Genomic DNA, 14,831 nt, shown 5'->3' on the forward strand with positions numbered 1-14,831 from the left:
TTACAAACATGTCTTCAACATATTCTGATCTTCACACAAGCACTTCCACTACTGCTGTCAACATGCCTTCAACACCCTCTGTTCCTACCATGAACGGCACTTTCACAGCTAATATAAAAAATGCTTCATCATCCTCTACAGCTCCTCACACTAGTAGTACTTTCATTACCGCTATTGACACCAATACAACAAATTCTTTAATTTCTACCCCTACCTCCAATTCCCATACCAATATCACCTCTTCAACATCCTTTGTTGTTCTTTACACTGCCAGTGCTACCAGGATCAACACCCATTCAACATCCTCTACTATTCCTACTGCTTCAATAATTTCCAATACCACTAGGAACACTCCTTCAACAGCTTCTGCTGTACCTACCACTAACAGAACTTCTACTCCAAGTACACACACCCCTTCATCATCCTCCACTGTTCCTAACACTACTAGCACTTCAACTATCACTAGCAGTACTCCTTCAAAAACCTCTACTGTTCCTACAACTACCAGCACTTCGAACACCACAAGCAACGCCCCTTTTACATCTTCTGCTGTTTCTACTACCATTTACCCTACCACTATCAACACCTCTTACACGTCCTCTGCTGTTCGAAATACCTCCAGTACTGCCATTATGATTAGCAACTCCCCTTCAGTATCCTCTACTGTTTCTACCACCACCAGCACTTTCACATCTACTCTCAGCAGAACCAATATACCCACCATTACTACTATGAGCATCATTTCATCTTCTCTTACAACTATGACTACCAGTGGCACTTCTACCAACATCACAATTGTTAGTAACACTGTCACCACAAGTGTTTGTACCACATCTGAGAATATCAAATCTTTGGCCATCACCAGTGTCAATACTAGAATAACAATGTCAAATTCCCTGCTTCTTTCTCCATGTTCATCACCATCATTTAGTGTGTTAGTTATTCAGTAAATACATCAGGTAATACTGTTGGTAATTGTTTCAAGAGTAAATAACACAGCTGGTAATTTGTTCACTTAGTAATGCAGGCACTTTATCTACACACCTCTCCCTCTATAATGAGTGTATTGTCTCTCCTCTTTGTTCTGTAGCTGCTGAGCTCCAACACAGTTAAAAATGGATCAGACCTCTGCACACTCCTCAGCAACTACACCCAAGCCATCCAGTACCTGCAGACGGTACGTTTATGTCAGCCTCATCTGTCACACTCTAACTTTCTACTCCATGTGTCTCACATTTGGTCCTGATTCCTGCTCTCTCACCCTCTCATCTTCGTTCAACTCAGGAATCCATGTGTAAATGTATCATTTTTTCTGTCTCTCTCCCTAAATCTTTCTGTTTCTTTCTCTCTCTCTCTCTCTCTCTCTCTCTCTCTCTGCAGCAACCAGTACAGTCTCCAGATGTAGCCAGGCAGACGTTAGCATGTGTGTGGCCTCTTGCTCTCAATGCATCATCTCAGGCTGATGCAAATCAGTGGTTTAATGTCAGTTTGGCTCACTACCTGCCCTACCTCAGCTCTCGTCTGATCAGCCCTGCAGAACTCACCAGCGCCTCCTGCCTGTCATACATGAAACTGTGAGTTTTTGTTTGCTGTAATATAACTTTAAATTGTGCTATCAGAAAAGGTGTCCTTTCCTATAATGTAAACAACTGACCTGCAATGAAATTACTTAAATATGTGTGTGTGTGTGTGTGTGTGTGTGTGTGTGTGTGTGTGTGTAGGGTTTTGGTCCTAGGGAATAATTATAATTTCTCCAAGACGGATTTCACCCCAGCTGATGTGTACAACTCTATAAAGGCTTATCTGACCAGCAGCAGTAAGAATTGCTACAGCTATTTCTCTCTCCTTTTCTATTGTAAGTTTATGTTGTAGAAACAGTACTTATAGTGTGTGCGTGTGTGTGTGTGTGTGTGTGTGTGTGTGTGTTGTAGGTAACATTCCTCGGTGCTATAGCTCCTCAGATCCCAACCTGAACTCCACTGCTTGGTTCACCAACTACATCGGACCCTTCATCACCTTCCTCACCATTAGTGACCTCCAGTCATTTGTGCCAGACACCCAGGTAATACACACACACACACACACACACACACACACACACACACACACACACACACACACACACACACACACACACACACACACACACACACACACACACACACACACACACACACACACACACAGATGTGGATTTTAATGCATATTTTTGATTGTATCCTGTAGATCGGGGTGTTTGCGCCAAACCCAAATAATCTTCAGTTGTTTAACACCTCAGGAATTGCAGCCAATGTTACTGCCTACTACGTAACACAGCTGTACAACCAGAATCCTAACTTCAACCCCCTCAGGTTATACACTACACACACTATGTACTATACTACATATATTTTATACTGCACACTACATCACACAGCTATACGACCAGAATCCTAACTGTGGCTCCCTCAGGTTATATACTTCACACTTTAGCAATAATCCAATAATGTTTTTAATGTTTAATTATAATGTTTATAATAATTATAAAAATGTTTATAATGTTTAATATTGATCTATATCTATAAAGCACTTTTCATTTTTAGTAAAAAAAAAAGAAATTAATCCGTGCACATATGATAACGTACGTAAATGAAAAAAAACAAACAAACTTATGCTTATGCCAGGCTAAATAAGTATCAGTATTTAAAAATATCTGAAGATCTTTTATTCTCAAAACTTTATGCAAAACTCTTCATGAGTTTAGAAGCAATATAAGGCCAGCCTCCTGGGGCAAACTGTTTTGTCCAAGATTTACACAATGCAGCTAAAAGTTGGAATTTAGCAGAGAAATGATGACAATATTAATTATGATATATAATAAACTTAAAAAGAGAAGTGTTTGATCAATATGTCAGCATACGGTTGCTAGGGATTCTTTTCTATGCACACTTATCTTTTGTATTCAAAAACATTTCAGTCAGCTCTCCCTTGAAAAAAACTAAACTTAGAAAAACAAGCATCATCTTTGGCTGTGGACTGTAATGAAAATACAAATAAAATTAATCTCATGAGTGATAAGTGGGAGCTCATCACTTGAAGCTAAATCTCAGTAAGACTGAGCTGCTATATATCAGTGGAGATATCTTTCAAAAGTCAGAACCTTGGGATCTCATTAGAGAACTCTGTTTATCTTGTCTTGCGATCCTTATCAGTTGTTATGGGAAAGTTAAGAAAGATAAACATACTCAGTTTGCAGCATGCATGAAATTAGAGATAGAAATATGTCAAGCCACCTTTTTTTTGTCAGCAAACCAAAGCTTAATTTCATAAGTTGTTTTACAGGAAATGAGATCATCACACAACATATTTGCATTCATATGTCACTTTGATTGAACCAGGCTGCCGTGTAGAAAAATTCTTTTCATCAATTTTAATTTTATCGTTTGTTATTTGCACAGAAAGTCAGTGAAAAGTGAGAATGACTTGATGCTTATTTAGTCCGTTATCATCTTGAGTTTGGACTATGACTCCTGGCAGAACTTCCCCTCTGTGCCATCAGACCCCTTCAACTCCAGAATGCAGCTGCACAGCTTGTTTTCGCCCTCCCAAAGTTCTCCCATATCACCCTCTGTTACATATGCTGTACTAGATCCCTATAGTGGCTCGCATCAGATTTAAAACACCGACACCCACCTACAAAGCCATTACTAGACCAGCTCCCACATACCAAAAAGCGCTGCTCTGCACGATTCTGAAAGTAGAAAGGAGAAGTCTCAGACTAAAGTGACTTGGTTCTGTGTGTGCATCTGTCTTATCTCTGCATGTGTGTGTGTGTGTGTGTGTGTGTGTGTGTGTGTGTGTGTGTGTGTGTGTGTGTGTGTGTGTGTGTGTGTGTGTGTGTGCGCGGGTTTGTGAGCAGCTTGCCAGTCAAGCTCCTGTGTGCGACACCTGTCTCTGCGTTTGTAAATCTTCCAGAGGCAGAAAGTAAAACCATCCTGATGATCCTCAACTACAGCTGCGCTACAATTAGTCCAGAGGTAATCAGTCCAACCAGCCAGTCTCCCTACCCTTTCAGTGATCAGTCTATTCACTTCTGAGTTATTCTGAGTTACCCCCAATCCTCTCTTCCCAGGTCACCGCAACGCTAGTAGCAAACTTTAACTCCACTTTAACCCCAGCCACTATTCAGACACTTGGCAAACAGAGCTTTGGCCTGACGGAGGGTCAGATAATCTCCGCCTCTACTGCTGTCATAAACAGTTCTATATCCACGCTCAGTACAGTCATTGGCTGGAATCAAGGCCAGGTTAATGACATCATCAAGAGTGTCATTACTGCAGGTTTTAAAGTAAGTGTACACTACATATGATGCACTACACCCTACACACTACAGTTGTGCTTGTTATTGATACTGAACAAGGCCCACAAGTAGCATTTGCGCAAATATACACTATATAGAGAGTATACAGTGTATTTATATATAAAGTGTATATTTGCTTTGAGGTCTCTAGCCACCAACATTATTGTTAGCTACAAATGATAGCTACAAAAGTTTCACCCAGCAACTTCAAATTAGCACTGCATTCAAACGAGCACTGCCCTCAGTTTAGCACTACCAGTCTGCACTTTAACTTCATGGTCATCATTTTGAAGGATGGCTTTTTGGATTTTGTTGATCTTTATTATAATTGGATGGTGTTTTGACAGATCAACAGTGGCTCCGCCCTGGAGACTCTGGGCACGCTCATTGGAGGTGTTCCCACAACAACCATGTCCAGTATTCCATCCTCTCAACTTCTCACTGTATCCCAGAACCCAACATTTGTCAACAACATTCTGACAGCACCAGAGGTTCTGCAAGAGACATTTGTCCAGAAGGTGTGCATATGCCCATGGACACACACACACACACACACACACACACACACACACACACACACACACACACACACACACACACACACACACACACACACACAAATACATATAATTCATACATAATTACACTCACTATAATGTCATCTGTTGTGATCTGCTGTGAAGCTTGTAACCTTTCTTCCAGATTGTCTCTATAGATGAGACCCAAGCAGTGGTGAATGTTCCAAATGAACTGGCAACATACATCCCACGTGTTCTACTGACATCTCTGATCACTCAAAACATTTCATTTGTCAACCCAAAGAACTGGAATCAAGGCCAGGTAAGAGAATACAGATACATACAATAATGTTTTTATATTTAAAAATAAAAATAAATAAATACATACATACATAAATATTTGTTTGTTGTTTTGCTTTTTTCTAGGCTATGGTGCTTTTCTATGATGTGATCAGTGTCAGTAATAGTATAGAAGAGTGAGTGAAATCACACACTCTGCTGCACAGAATACACACACACACACACACACAAACACAATATATATATATATATATATATATATATATATATATATATATATATATATATGTATTCATAGTATTCATATACATGGGTCCAATTTATAATACGATTTTGATTGCATGCTGGTTTTGGTGATAAAAGCACAGGATTGTGTGTGTGTGTGTGTGTGTGTGTGGGTGTGTTTTCCTCTGCAGTTTGTCAGATAAAGTACTCCAAGGATTTAGCTGCACCTCAGCACAGGTTCTCCCGGTAACCAAAGTCAAACAGCTAGTGCAAGCTTGTAAACCACAACCAGGCAGGAGCAAGGTCCCTCTGCAAGAGTCACAGGTACACAGATATTTAATCAGTTAAAGTCACAGGTACACAGATATTTAATCAGTTAAAGTTATAGGTACACAGATATTTAATCAGTTGAAATCACAGGTACACAGATATTTAATCAGTTAAAGTTACAGGTACACAGATATTTAATCAGTTTAATCTGTGCCTAGAAATACAAATACCTAAACATCATAAACTCAGTTTGAAAAGTGGATGTTATGTTTTAGTAATAGCAATTGAATTGTCTTGTAATCCACAGTATTGTATTGCTTTAGAAACTAAAACACTTTTGTAAGTCAGCATCTACCGAATTCTATAAATATCAATTTAAGAAAACTTTCAGTTTTCTTGAAAATCACAAGAGGTGCTCTTTAGATTATCTTTAAATTTTACAAAACTATTTTTATTATAAAAGTCATACATTTCCAACTTTAGTAGGCAGTGGGCAGTGATAGCTCATTGGTTACTCGACTAGTAATCAGAAGTTTGCCAGTTCAAGTCCCACCACTGCCAAGTTGCCACTGTTGGGCCCCTGAGCATGGCCCTTAACCCCCAATTGCTTAAAATGTATTCAGTCATATTTGTAAGTAGCTTTGGATAAAAGCATCAGATAAATGCCATAAAATGTAAATGTAGCATGTAGTAGCACTGGGGTGGTATATTGGAGTAAATAAAAGAGGATGTCTGATGTAACAATGGTGTGATTCACTGTGTGTTCTCTGCTGCAGCTGACATGCATGTACAGTTATGTGAAAGATGACACATCTTTGACCTTCAGTGATGTCCCTACTGACATGCTTCTCTACTACAAGTGTGTACCACATACATGCACAAGATGTATACAGACACATTGGTCTGATTACTACATTATAAACGGGTGCTTAAACATTACACGCTAATGAGGATAACACACAAACACACATCCTTAATATTCATTTGTGTATTATCATCATTAGTACTGAATGTTAAGGATGTGTGTTTGTGTGGTATCCTTATTATTATATATTTTTCCAGTAAGTTATGTAAACCATTCAGATACATTTCAGAAGGCTAACCTGTGGTAATGCAGTGTTCTGAACAATGTCAAACTCAAACTTATATGTGTACGAATTATCCATGATTAACTTACACCGCATTAAAACATATATATATATATATATAATATAAATATACTCACTTTTTTTTCATTATTAAAGAATTATTTTAATGTTCATATGTTCTCTGAGTTAATTTTGATAGCATCTCCTTCACTTTTATTTGAGTGTGTGCTAGAAGAGGCTCTCTGTTGTAACTCCAGAAAGGTTCTATCACCTGTAACTCATGTTAGCAAGATTTGGTTTAACATTTGTATGTGTGTTTGTGTGTCTGATGGTGCTCTAGCTATGATACAGTGCAGAAGGTGAACTGCAGTTCATATTTCAGCGCTCTGGGCAGAGCAGATTTCTCTATTCCTTCCAGCTTCCTCAACAGACAGAACATCCTGTTCAACAATGCACAGAGCTGCCTGGTAAACACACACACACACACACACACACGCACACACACACACACACATACACACACACAGAGAGAGACATTTCATGCATAAATTTATTCCAAATGGAACACAACTAGACTGACACATTGTCTTTAAATGATAGATGTATGAGTATTTAAATGCTGTGTAAATGTCTTTAAATGGTAGATTTAAAGGTCTTTAAACTATATAAATGTCTTTAACTTCTAGATTTATATGACTTTAAATTGTATGTATATATTTTTAAATGGTCTTTAAATTGCACAATTAAATGTCATTAATGTCATGGGCATAGAACATGCAGACAAAAACAAAGAAGGAAAAGTGAATGCAAGTCACCGAACATAAAATACACTACTACGGAAAAGAGAACATCAGTGACCGACGGTCGTGCAAATTAAACAGGCTTAAATAACACAACATAATCCAAAGATGTGTAATTACTGATGTGGCTACTAACACACACCACCTGAGGAAGGCGTGTACAGACATACACAAGACAAGTGACAAAACGAACAGCCCACGTGCACCACCGGTTGCCGGTAGATGTCTGCAAAGTGGGAACGGCACTGTGACAATTAAATTTATTCAGAATTTCTATGATGGTAGATTTAAATGTCTTTAAATGGTATGTAATGTCTTTAAATGGAAATTTTAAATGTTTTCTAAAATGGTAATTTAAATGTCATTAAATAGTATATTTAAATGTCTTTAATTTTAATCATCTTAAATTTAAGTGTCAACATATTAAAATTAATTATATATTGAGTCATAGTATTTAATAATTTCTAAATGTCCTGTATTTATAAAGGGGTTGAAACAACAAGACACACTAAGTTTCAAGTTTGAATTTTTCATTTTAATTTTTTTTTTTTTACTTTTTGTACGCACACACACACACAGACAGATGCACACACAAACACACTGTGTGTTCTTTGTACAAGAATCCACGTGGCTGTCTGGTAAAACACACACAAGGACTCTCCATCAAACTCTGGTCACATTAATATCTGTTTATACCTGTTAATATTTATTTATACCTGTTCTGCATTATTGCAGGGCATTTCTGGCTTCAGTCTGAGCAAGACTCAGGTGAATATTCTGGGTAATATGACCTGCACACTAAACTCATCCTACATCCAGAACTCTGACCCACTCATCATAGAGAAGTTAAAGAACTGTGGAGACCTGACTGACTCTCAGGTCTCGGGTATACAGACACTGCTCTTCAATGGCAACACACCCTATGGGTGAGAGACATACAATATTTGGATATTTGTCTTTATGTGGATATGGAGATATGTGCAGGATCACACTCATGGTGGACGATCCAGTCATGACGCAGTGGTAGTGTCCAGAGGAAACCAGAAAAAAACAAATCTTTTGATATTTTAAAATGTAAAATATGAGGCAATACAGTGCAGTGAGAATTTTTCAGTTTCTTGGAGTGGCAATTATTTAAAAAATGTGTGTGTGTGTGTGTGTGTGTGTGTGTGTGTGTGTGTGTGTGTGTGTGTGTGTGTGTGTGTATGTGTGTGTAGTGTATAAGTGTATAGAGTGTGTATGGCATGTGTATATACAGTGTGTATGAATGTAGAGTGTATAGGATCTTATCTTGTGCTTCTGTCCTCAGTAATCCATCAACATGGAATCTGCAGACACTACAGCAGTTAGGCCCCCTGCCTCTCTACTTAAACCAGGACTTCTGGAACAAATTTAGTTCTGTATGTAACCTGTTCTTTAGTCTGTTACTTATTTCCTTGTTTGTTTATCTAAGGTGTTTATCTAAAAAGGCACTGATCATTGGAAAGGTGTGTTGTGTAATTTCCTACTGTATTTTTTATCTATTGTGTGTGTGTGTGTGTGTGTGTGTGTGTGTGTGTGTGTGTGTGTGTGTGTGTGTTTAAATGCATGCTTGAAGACTCTGATTAGCACATTTCTGAGGTCCTTCATTCCAACCCTGAAGACCCAGAAGACTCAAGTAACAAAGCTGCAGAAATTATTTACATCATGCAACTCAAATGTCAAGAGCAAACGTGCTGCAACTATCGGTGCATTTACACTACAAACACACCTACACTTGTGCACTGACACACTGCTGCATGTATCAGTGCATTTACACTATAAACACACCTACACTTGTGCAATGACACACTGCTGCATGTATCGGTGCATTTACACTATAAACACACCTACACTTGTGCACTGACACACTGCTGCATGTATCAGTGCATTTACACTATAAACACACCTACACTTGTGCAATAACACACTGCTGCATGTATCGGTGCATTTACACTATAAACACACCTACACTTGTGCACTGACACACTGCTGCATGTATCGGTGCATTTACACTATAAACACACCTACACTTGTGCACTGACACACTGCTGCAACTATCGGTGCATTTACACTATAAACACACCTACACTTGTGCACTGACACACTGCTGCATGTATCGGTGCATTTACACTATAAACACACCTACACTTGTGCAATGACACACTGCTGCATGTATCGGTGCATTTACACTATAAACACACCTACACTTGTGCACTGACACACTGCTGCATGTATCGGTGCATTTACACTATAAACACACCTACACTTGTGCACTGACACACTGCTGCAACTATCGGTGCATTTATACTATAAACACACCTACATTTGTACACTGACACACTGGGACACAGGGTTTACAGGGCTGTGTTGGTCCATCAGTGTGTAAATGTCTTTACTAATATAGCAAAGTTTAAAGGTTATCAGTATTTTTAGTCAAGAATAAGGATAGTAACTAAATGTGTCTCTTCTCTCTGTGTCTGACAGGATGTACTGTAGGTGAAATCACAGAAGCAACCATTGCAGATCCGTCATTTCCTTTCGGCTACACTTCCACCCAGTTCAGTTTGTGTCTCAGTTTAACTATGCTGAAGGACAACCCCACCACCATCACTCAGAAAGTGGTGGATCCCAGCTTTGGGAGGGTCATTCTTAGCAAATTATACGAGGTCAGCATTATTTAGGATATACTATTGTCTGCCATGTGTGTGCACACACTGGAGCAGTGTATGTTAGGTTATATGTAGGTCCCTAACAAATGCACATCTGTGAAAATCGTGTCACAGATCGTGAACTCGTGGACAGTGTAGAGTTCAGTCCCAGAGTGCATCACTTTTGTTTTCTGATGCTATGGAGATGAGTAAAACAAAACCATTATAAGTGGATTTCCTAAAAGTAGTGAAGTAACGTTATGCATTTTTGACCTTTTGATTTTCTCCTTATGATTTCTTATTTAAATATAAATTGGCACTGCACACCCGAAAAGAAGCAAGCATTGCTTTTTTGAGCATGACATGTAGGCTAGAGAAGCAGTGCATGTTGCTCCACAAACAAGTGCAAGAAGAAGCTTTAGATAGTTTGAAACGACTCCATGTGAACATTCCCATAGTCTTCTAAAATTTGTGAAATTTATCATTTTTTAGAAACTAGGTTCATGACATTAACTAGGTTCTCCTGTGAATTTAGTAGGGCCCTAGTTATATGTAGTGTATGATATATATATGTGTGTGTGTGTGTGTGTGTGTGTGTGTGTGTGTGTGTGTGTGTGTGTGTGTGTGTGTGTGTGTGTGTGCGTGCACGCACATGCGTGCATGTGTTGCAGGTGTACCCGTCTGGCCTTGGGGACGGTGTGGTGCAGTTACTGGGCCCTACGTCTCGTGTGGCCAATGTCAGTGAAATCAAAAGTTGGAACATCACCTCATTAGACACACTGGCATCTTTAATGAACTCAGTTAATGGTGCCTGGACTTCAGATCAGGTAACAAATCCATCAGTGTTTCTGTGTTGAATGTATTGGGTTTTTGGTGTTGAAATATACTGAGTTAGTTAAAATACGCATTTGGAAAATGCAACACGTAACTAATTACTTATGCTACTGATCATTCAAATTGCAGATAAACAGAGAGATTCATGTCTGATTAAAATGAAGATTAAAATGATTTAACAACCATATGGTTGATATGACCTCTCATATCAACCATATATGATGAAAAAGTCTTTGTGTGTGTGTGTGTGTGTGTGTGTATGTGTGTGTGTGTTGTAGAGTAATGCAGTGATAATGAATTATCTAAGCATTCCTGGAAACAGCTTGGGGACAGCTGAAATAAATGCAATTGGCTCTAATCTCTGTTCTTTAAACGTCAGTGTACTCAGTACAATTACTGTGAACGACCTGGAGTAAGTGCACCCACACACACACACACACACACACACACACACACACACACACATACACACACACAAATTGCTTAAAGCTGTAGTCAGTAGGACTGAGAGCTTGAAAACTCAAATGATTGCAACTACCAGAACCTCGTCCTGCTATCTACAGCTTTCTCAGTTTCATGGTGTTTGTTATAAACAACTGATGCAGGAACATCACAGATGTAGATTGTTCATCTTTTAAATTAAAGATCCCCTCAGTCTGAGGATTTCTTTCTCTTTTATATCTACAGGTTTGCCAATCCAATAAATTTGTCCTCATGCTCATTTCTTCAGAAAAGCACTTTGTACAATATCGCTAACATCTCATATTCTAACCAAACCATCCATGTGCCACAACACTATCAACTCATCAGCCTTTTCCTGGGTAAAACACACACACACAAACACACACACAAACACACACACAAACACACACACACACACACACACACACACACACACACACACACATTCATTCACTACAGCTAATTAAAGGCTTGGACATTAGTTCCGTAGTCTTTTTCCAGCTCCGAAACATTTACCTCAGATACGCTCACACGTTAACATTCTAAATGCTGTCATTGCTGAGCAATGAGATTAGATCAGTGTAGTCCTGAGATACTGTTTGAGCCAATATTCTCCTGCTGTGTGATATAACCAAAAACAGGAAGATTAGTGATAAAAAAAACCCATGCAGTAATATGTAAAGTACACAATCCATCAGTATTTAAAATTCTTTGCTCTTAATGCTAAAACATGCTGCAGTCTTTTAGCTTGTATATTTTCTACAAATGAAAAACGTTTTCAGTTTTTCATCTAATTATATTTTTTTCTGCTTATAAAATCCACCTTGGTTGTGAAGCATGAAACAATACAACAAACATTGTTGTATTCCATATCATCACTATCTATAGGATATTTATCCAGTGGATTTTTATGTCCTTAGCCTTCCAAAATAAATGCATCATATCTGTCAGCTATAATACATCACAAATCACTGCATGTCTATGTGTTTGTCTGTAGGTGGAGCTCCTCTGTCAGATATTAAAAATCTCGCTTCTCAGAACATCAGCATGGACATTACCACCTTCAATAATCTGAACCCTGATGTGGTCATGGTAAAGCAACATAAATGACTAACAGATTAATTTAGGGAGATAAAATTAAGCTTAAAAAAATGCAAAAAAATGCAAATGCAAAAATGTTATTCAAAAGAAAGGTTTAATGTGCTTGTCTTTATTTTTGTGTGTGTATGTCAGGCCCTGGATGTGCGTACAGTACGTGATCTGTTTAGGAATAATCTACCTGTTCTGAAGCTATTTGAGGATAACACATTGGTCAAGTCCTGGCGGCTTCAGCAGTACCAGTATGAGCTGGACACTCTGGGTATCGGCCTGATTGGAAAAGCTAACCCTATCACTACTACCCCCACCACTCATTCTAGCACTACCACCCATACCACAACCAGTGTCCCAGTAATCACCACTACCACAAGCAACTCAACTACTGCCAATAACACAGCCGGTAAGACCAAAGTTTTTCAAAGGGCACAAAGATATTATTGTTACTGACTGTCGTGAGTGTAATATTCCACATTATTTCATGTGTGCTAAATTCCACACTGCCAGTTAACATTCTGTAGTGTCTGTTGTTTTCTATATTTCATGTCCCATACTCAATATTTTCATTACTGTAATGATTACTGTAGTTGCCATTACTGTGACTACAGCATGTAATGAATGGAAACACAAGCTCATAATCAGATTGAATTGCCAGTTATACATTTGTAGTCCCAGAGTTAACATAGTTTTCATTTATATCTGTTCTAGGATATGCAACAGTTCATGGTGATGCAGGACCGTGGTGTCTCTCTCTGGTTGTCGGACTCCTGACAGTTACTCTGCACAGAGTGCAATAGCCATGCAGTAGTAGCTCAGGGGTTAAGGTATTTGACTTGTAATCAGAAGGTTGCTGGTTCAAGCCCCACACCAAGATGCTAGTGTTGGGCCCCTAAGCAAAGCCCTTAACCTGTACTCAGTCATAACTGTGTCACTTTGGATAAAAGCATCTGTTAAATGCCATAAATGAAAACACACACCCCAAAAATGCTACTGTGGCCCAAAATATAACACTATGGCTAAAATACTTCTTCAAGTAGATCCTGTAAATTTGTCTTGGCAATGTCTGACATCTTAATGTTTTTAATTGCACTGTAACATAAATTAATGTAAATATATAGCTACATAAATGTGTTTATAATTATTCATTCAAAAGCACAAAAAATATATATTGCATTTCTGCAGATCTTTGTTAATGCTAGATTGCAGTAGGTCTATGATATGATAAATACTGGGGTGGGTCTACACTTTACAATGATCTAATTATTTAAATGTTATTTCAAATTGTAGTAATTTTTTTTATTATTAATTTGCTTATGCATTTTCTATTGTATTTAATCATCCTCAATGAAAAAATATATTTGAATATAGCAGTTGTTCTGTTTTTATAGTTTACTACACAAAAAAAAAATAAAAAAAAATTACATTTATATTTTTAAGAAAGCTCAAAAATCTTTATGCTTGAAATTCTAGGTTAAACACTTGTCCAAGTCATGCATATGCAATTGTAAATTTACAGTAGAATGGATTATATACAAAGCTCTTAAATCTTACAGTGCATACTCTCAAGAGTTGACACCACGAATTAATAGAACTCAATTTCCCAACACTAAACACTGTTGCATCAGTTGGAGCATTTGATTTTTTTTTATTAACCAAATCAAACATATAGTGTCTGGTCACATATACTGTATGAATCTGAATTCACTGGTGTGCAGTATGTTAGGAGAGGACACGGTGAGCTAGGCTGGTGTTTGTGTACTACTTTAGGAGAGGACACGGTGAGCTAGGCTGGTGTTTGTGTACTACTTTAGGAGAGGACACGGTGAGCTAGGCTGGTGTTTGTGTACTACTTTAGGAGAGGACACGGTGAGCTAGGCTGGTGTTTGTGCAGTAATTTAGGAGAGGATTCCCCACATGGAGGGGGCCATGTTTAAAATAGATTTGACCCTGTGGGGGTTTGGTCCTACTGTACAGTACGATATTATAAAGTGTTATAGTATTACATATTGAAAAAGCTTAATGTACAAAAGATCAGCACAAACAGAGCAGCACTTAATGCAGACAGAGACATATTAAATAACACAGTGAGATGAATCACATCAATATCTAGAAATGAGGATGGGAGATTTAAAATGCAAGGTACATCCAGTACATACATGGCCAAGGTTCTATAAACAGTGAAGAATACAGGTGTATGTGTAAAAGTCAGTTGTTGCAGCCAGTTCAGGGGC

General features: G+C 38.3%; 1 protein-coding gene across 1 annotated transcript in view; it reads left to right on the forward strand.

Moving 5' to 3' along the window:
* Positions 1-14,056, forward strand: part of LOC113585190 (uncharacterized) — a 36,680-nt gene extending 22,624 nt beyond the window's left edge. Inside the window, exons 7-29 of the mRNA XM_081701559.1 lie at positions 1,091-1,177; positions 1,381-1,574; positions 1,722-1,816; positions 1,932-2,062; positions 2,227-2,351; positions 3,899-4,016; positions 4,112-4,327; positions 4,687-4,857; positions 5,042-5,179; positions 5,284-5,333; positions 5,574-5,706; positions 6,429-6,511; positions 7,081-7,207; positions 8,276-8,466; positions 8,850-8,940; positions 9,138-9,267; positions 10,046-10,227; positions 10,881-11,036; positions 11,322-11,455; positions 11,731-11,864; positions 12,503-12,597; positions 12,739-13,003; positions 13,309-14,056. Of these exons, the coding sequence (XP_081557685.1) occupies positions 1,091-1,177; positions 1,381-1,574; positions 1,722-1,816; positions 1,932-2,062; positions 2,227-2,351; positions 3,899-4,016; positions 4,112-4,327; positions 4,687-4,857; positions 5,042-5,179; positions 5,284-5,333; positions 5,574-5,706; positions 6,429-6,511; positions 7,081-7,207; positions 8,276-8,466; positions 8,850-8,940; positions 9,138-9,267; positions 10,046-10,227; positions 10,881-11,036; positions 11,322-11,455; positions 11,731-11,864; positions 12,503-12,597; positions 12,739-13,003; positions 13,309-13,397 (3,135 nt within the window). The 3' untranslated portion in view covers positions 13,398-14,056. The remainder of the gene's footprint in view (positions 1-1,090; positions 1,178-1,380; positions 1,575-1,721; positions 1,817-1,931; positions 2,063-2,226; positions 2,352-3,898; positions 4,017-4,111; positions 4,328-4,686; positions 4,858-5,041; positions 5,180-5,283; positions 5,334-5,573; positions 5,707-6,428; positions 6,512-7,080; positions 7,208-8,275; positions 8,467-8,849; positions 8,941-9,137; positions 9,268-10,045; positions 10,228-10,880; positions 11,037-11,321; positions 11,456-11,730; positions 11,865-12,502; positions 12,598-12,738; positions 13,004-13,308) is intronic.
* Positions 14,057-14,831: the final 775 nt, after the last annotated feature.

The sequence above is a fragment of the Electrophorus electricus genome, chromosome 18, assembly GCF_041902795.1.
Source record: "Electrophorus electricus isolate QZ-2024a chromosome 18, ASM4190279v1, whole genome shotgun sequence".
Taxonomy (NCBI): Eukaryota; Metazoa; Chordata; class Actinopteri; order Gymnotiformes; family Gymnotidae; genus Electrophorus; species Electrophorus electricus.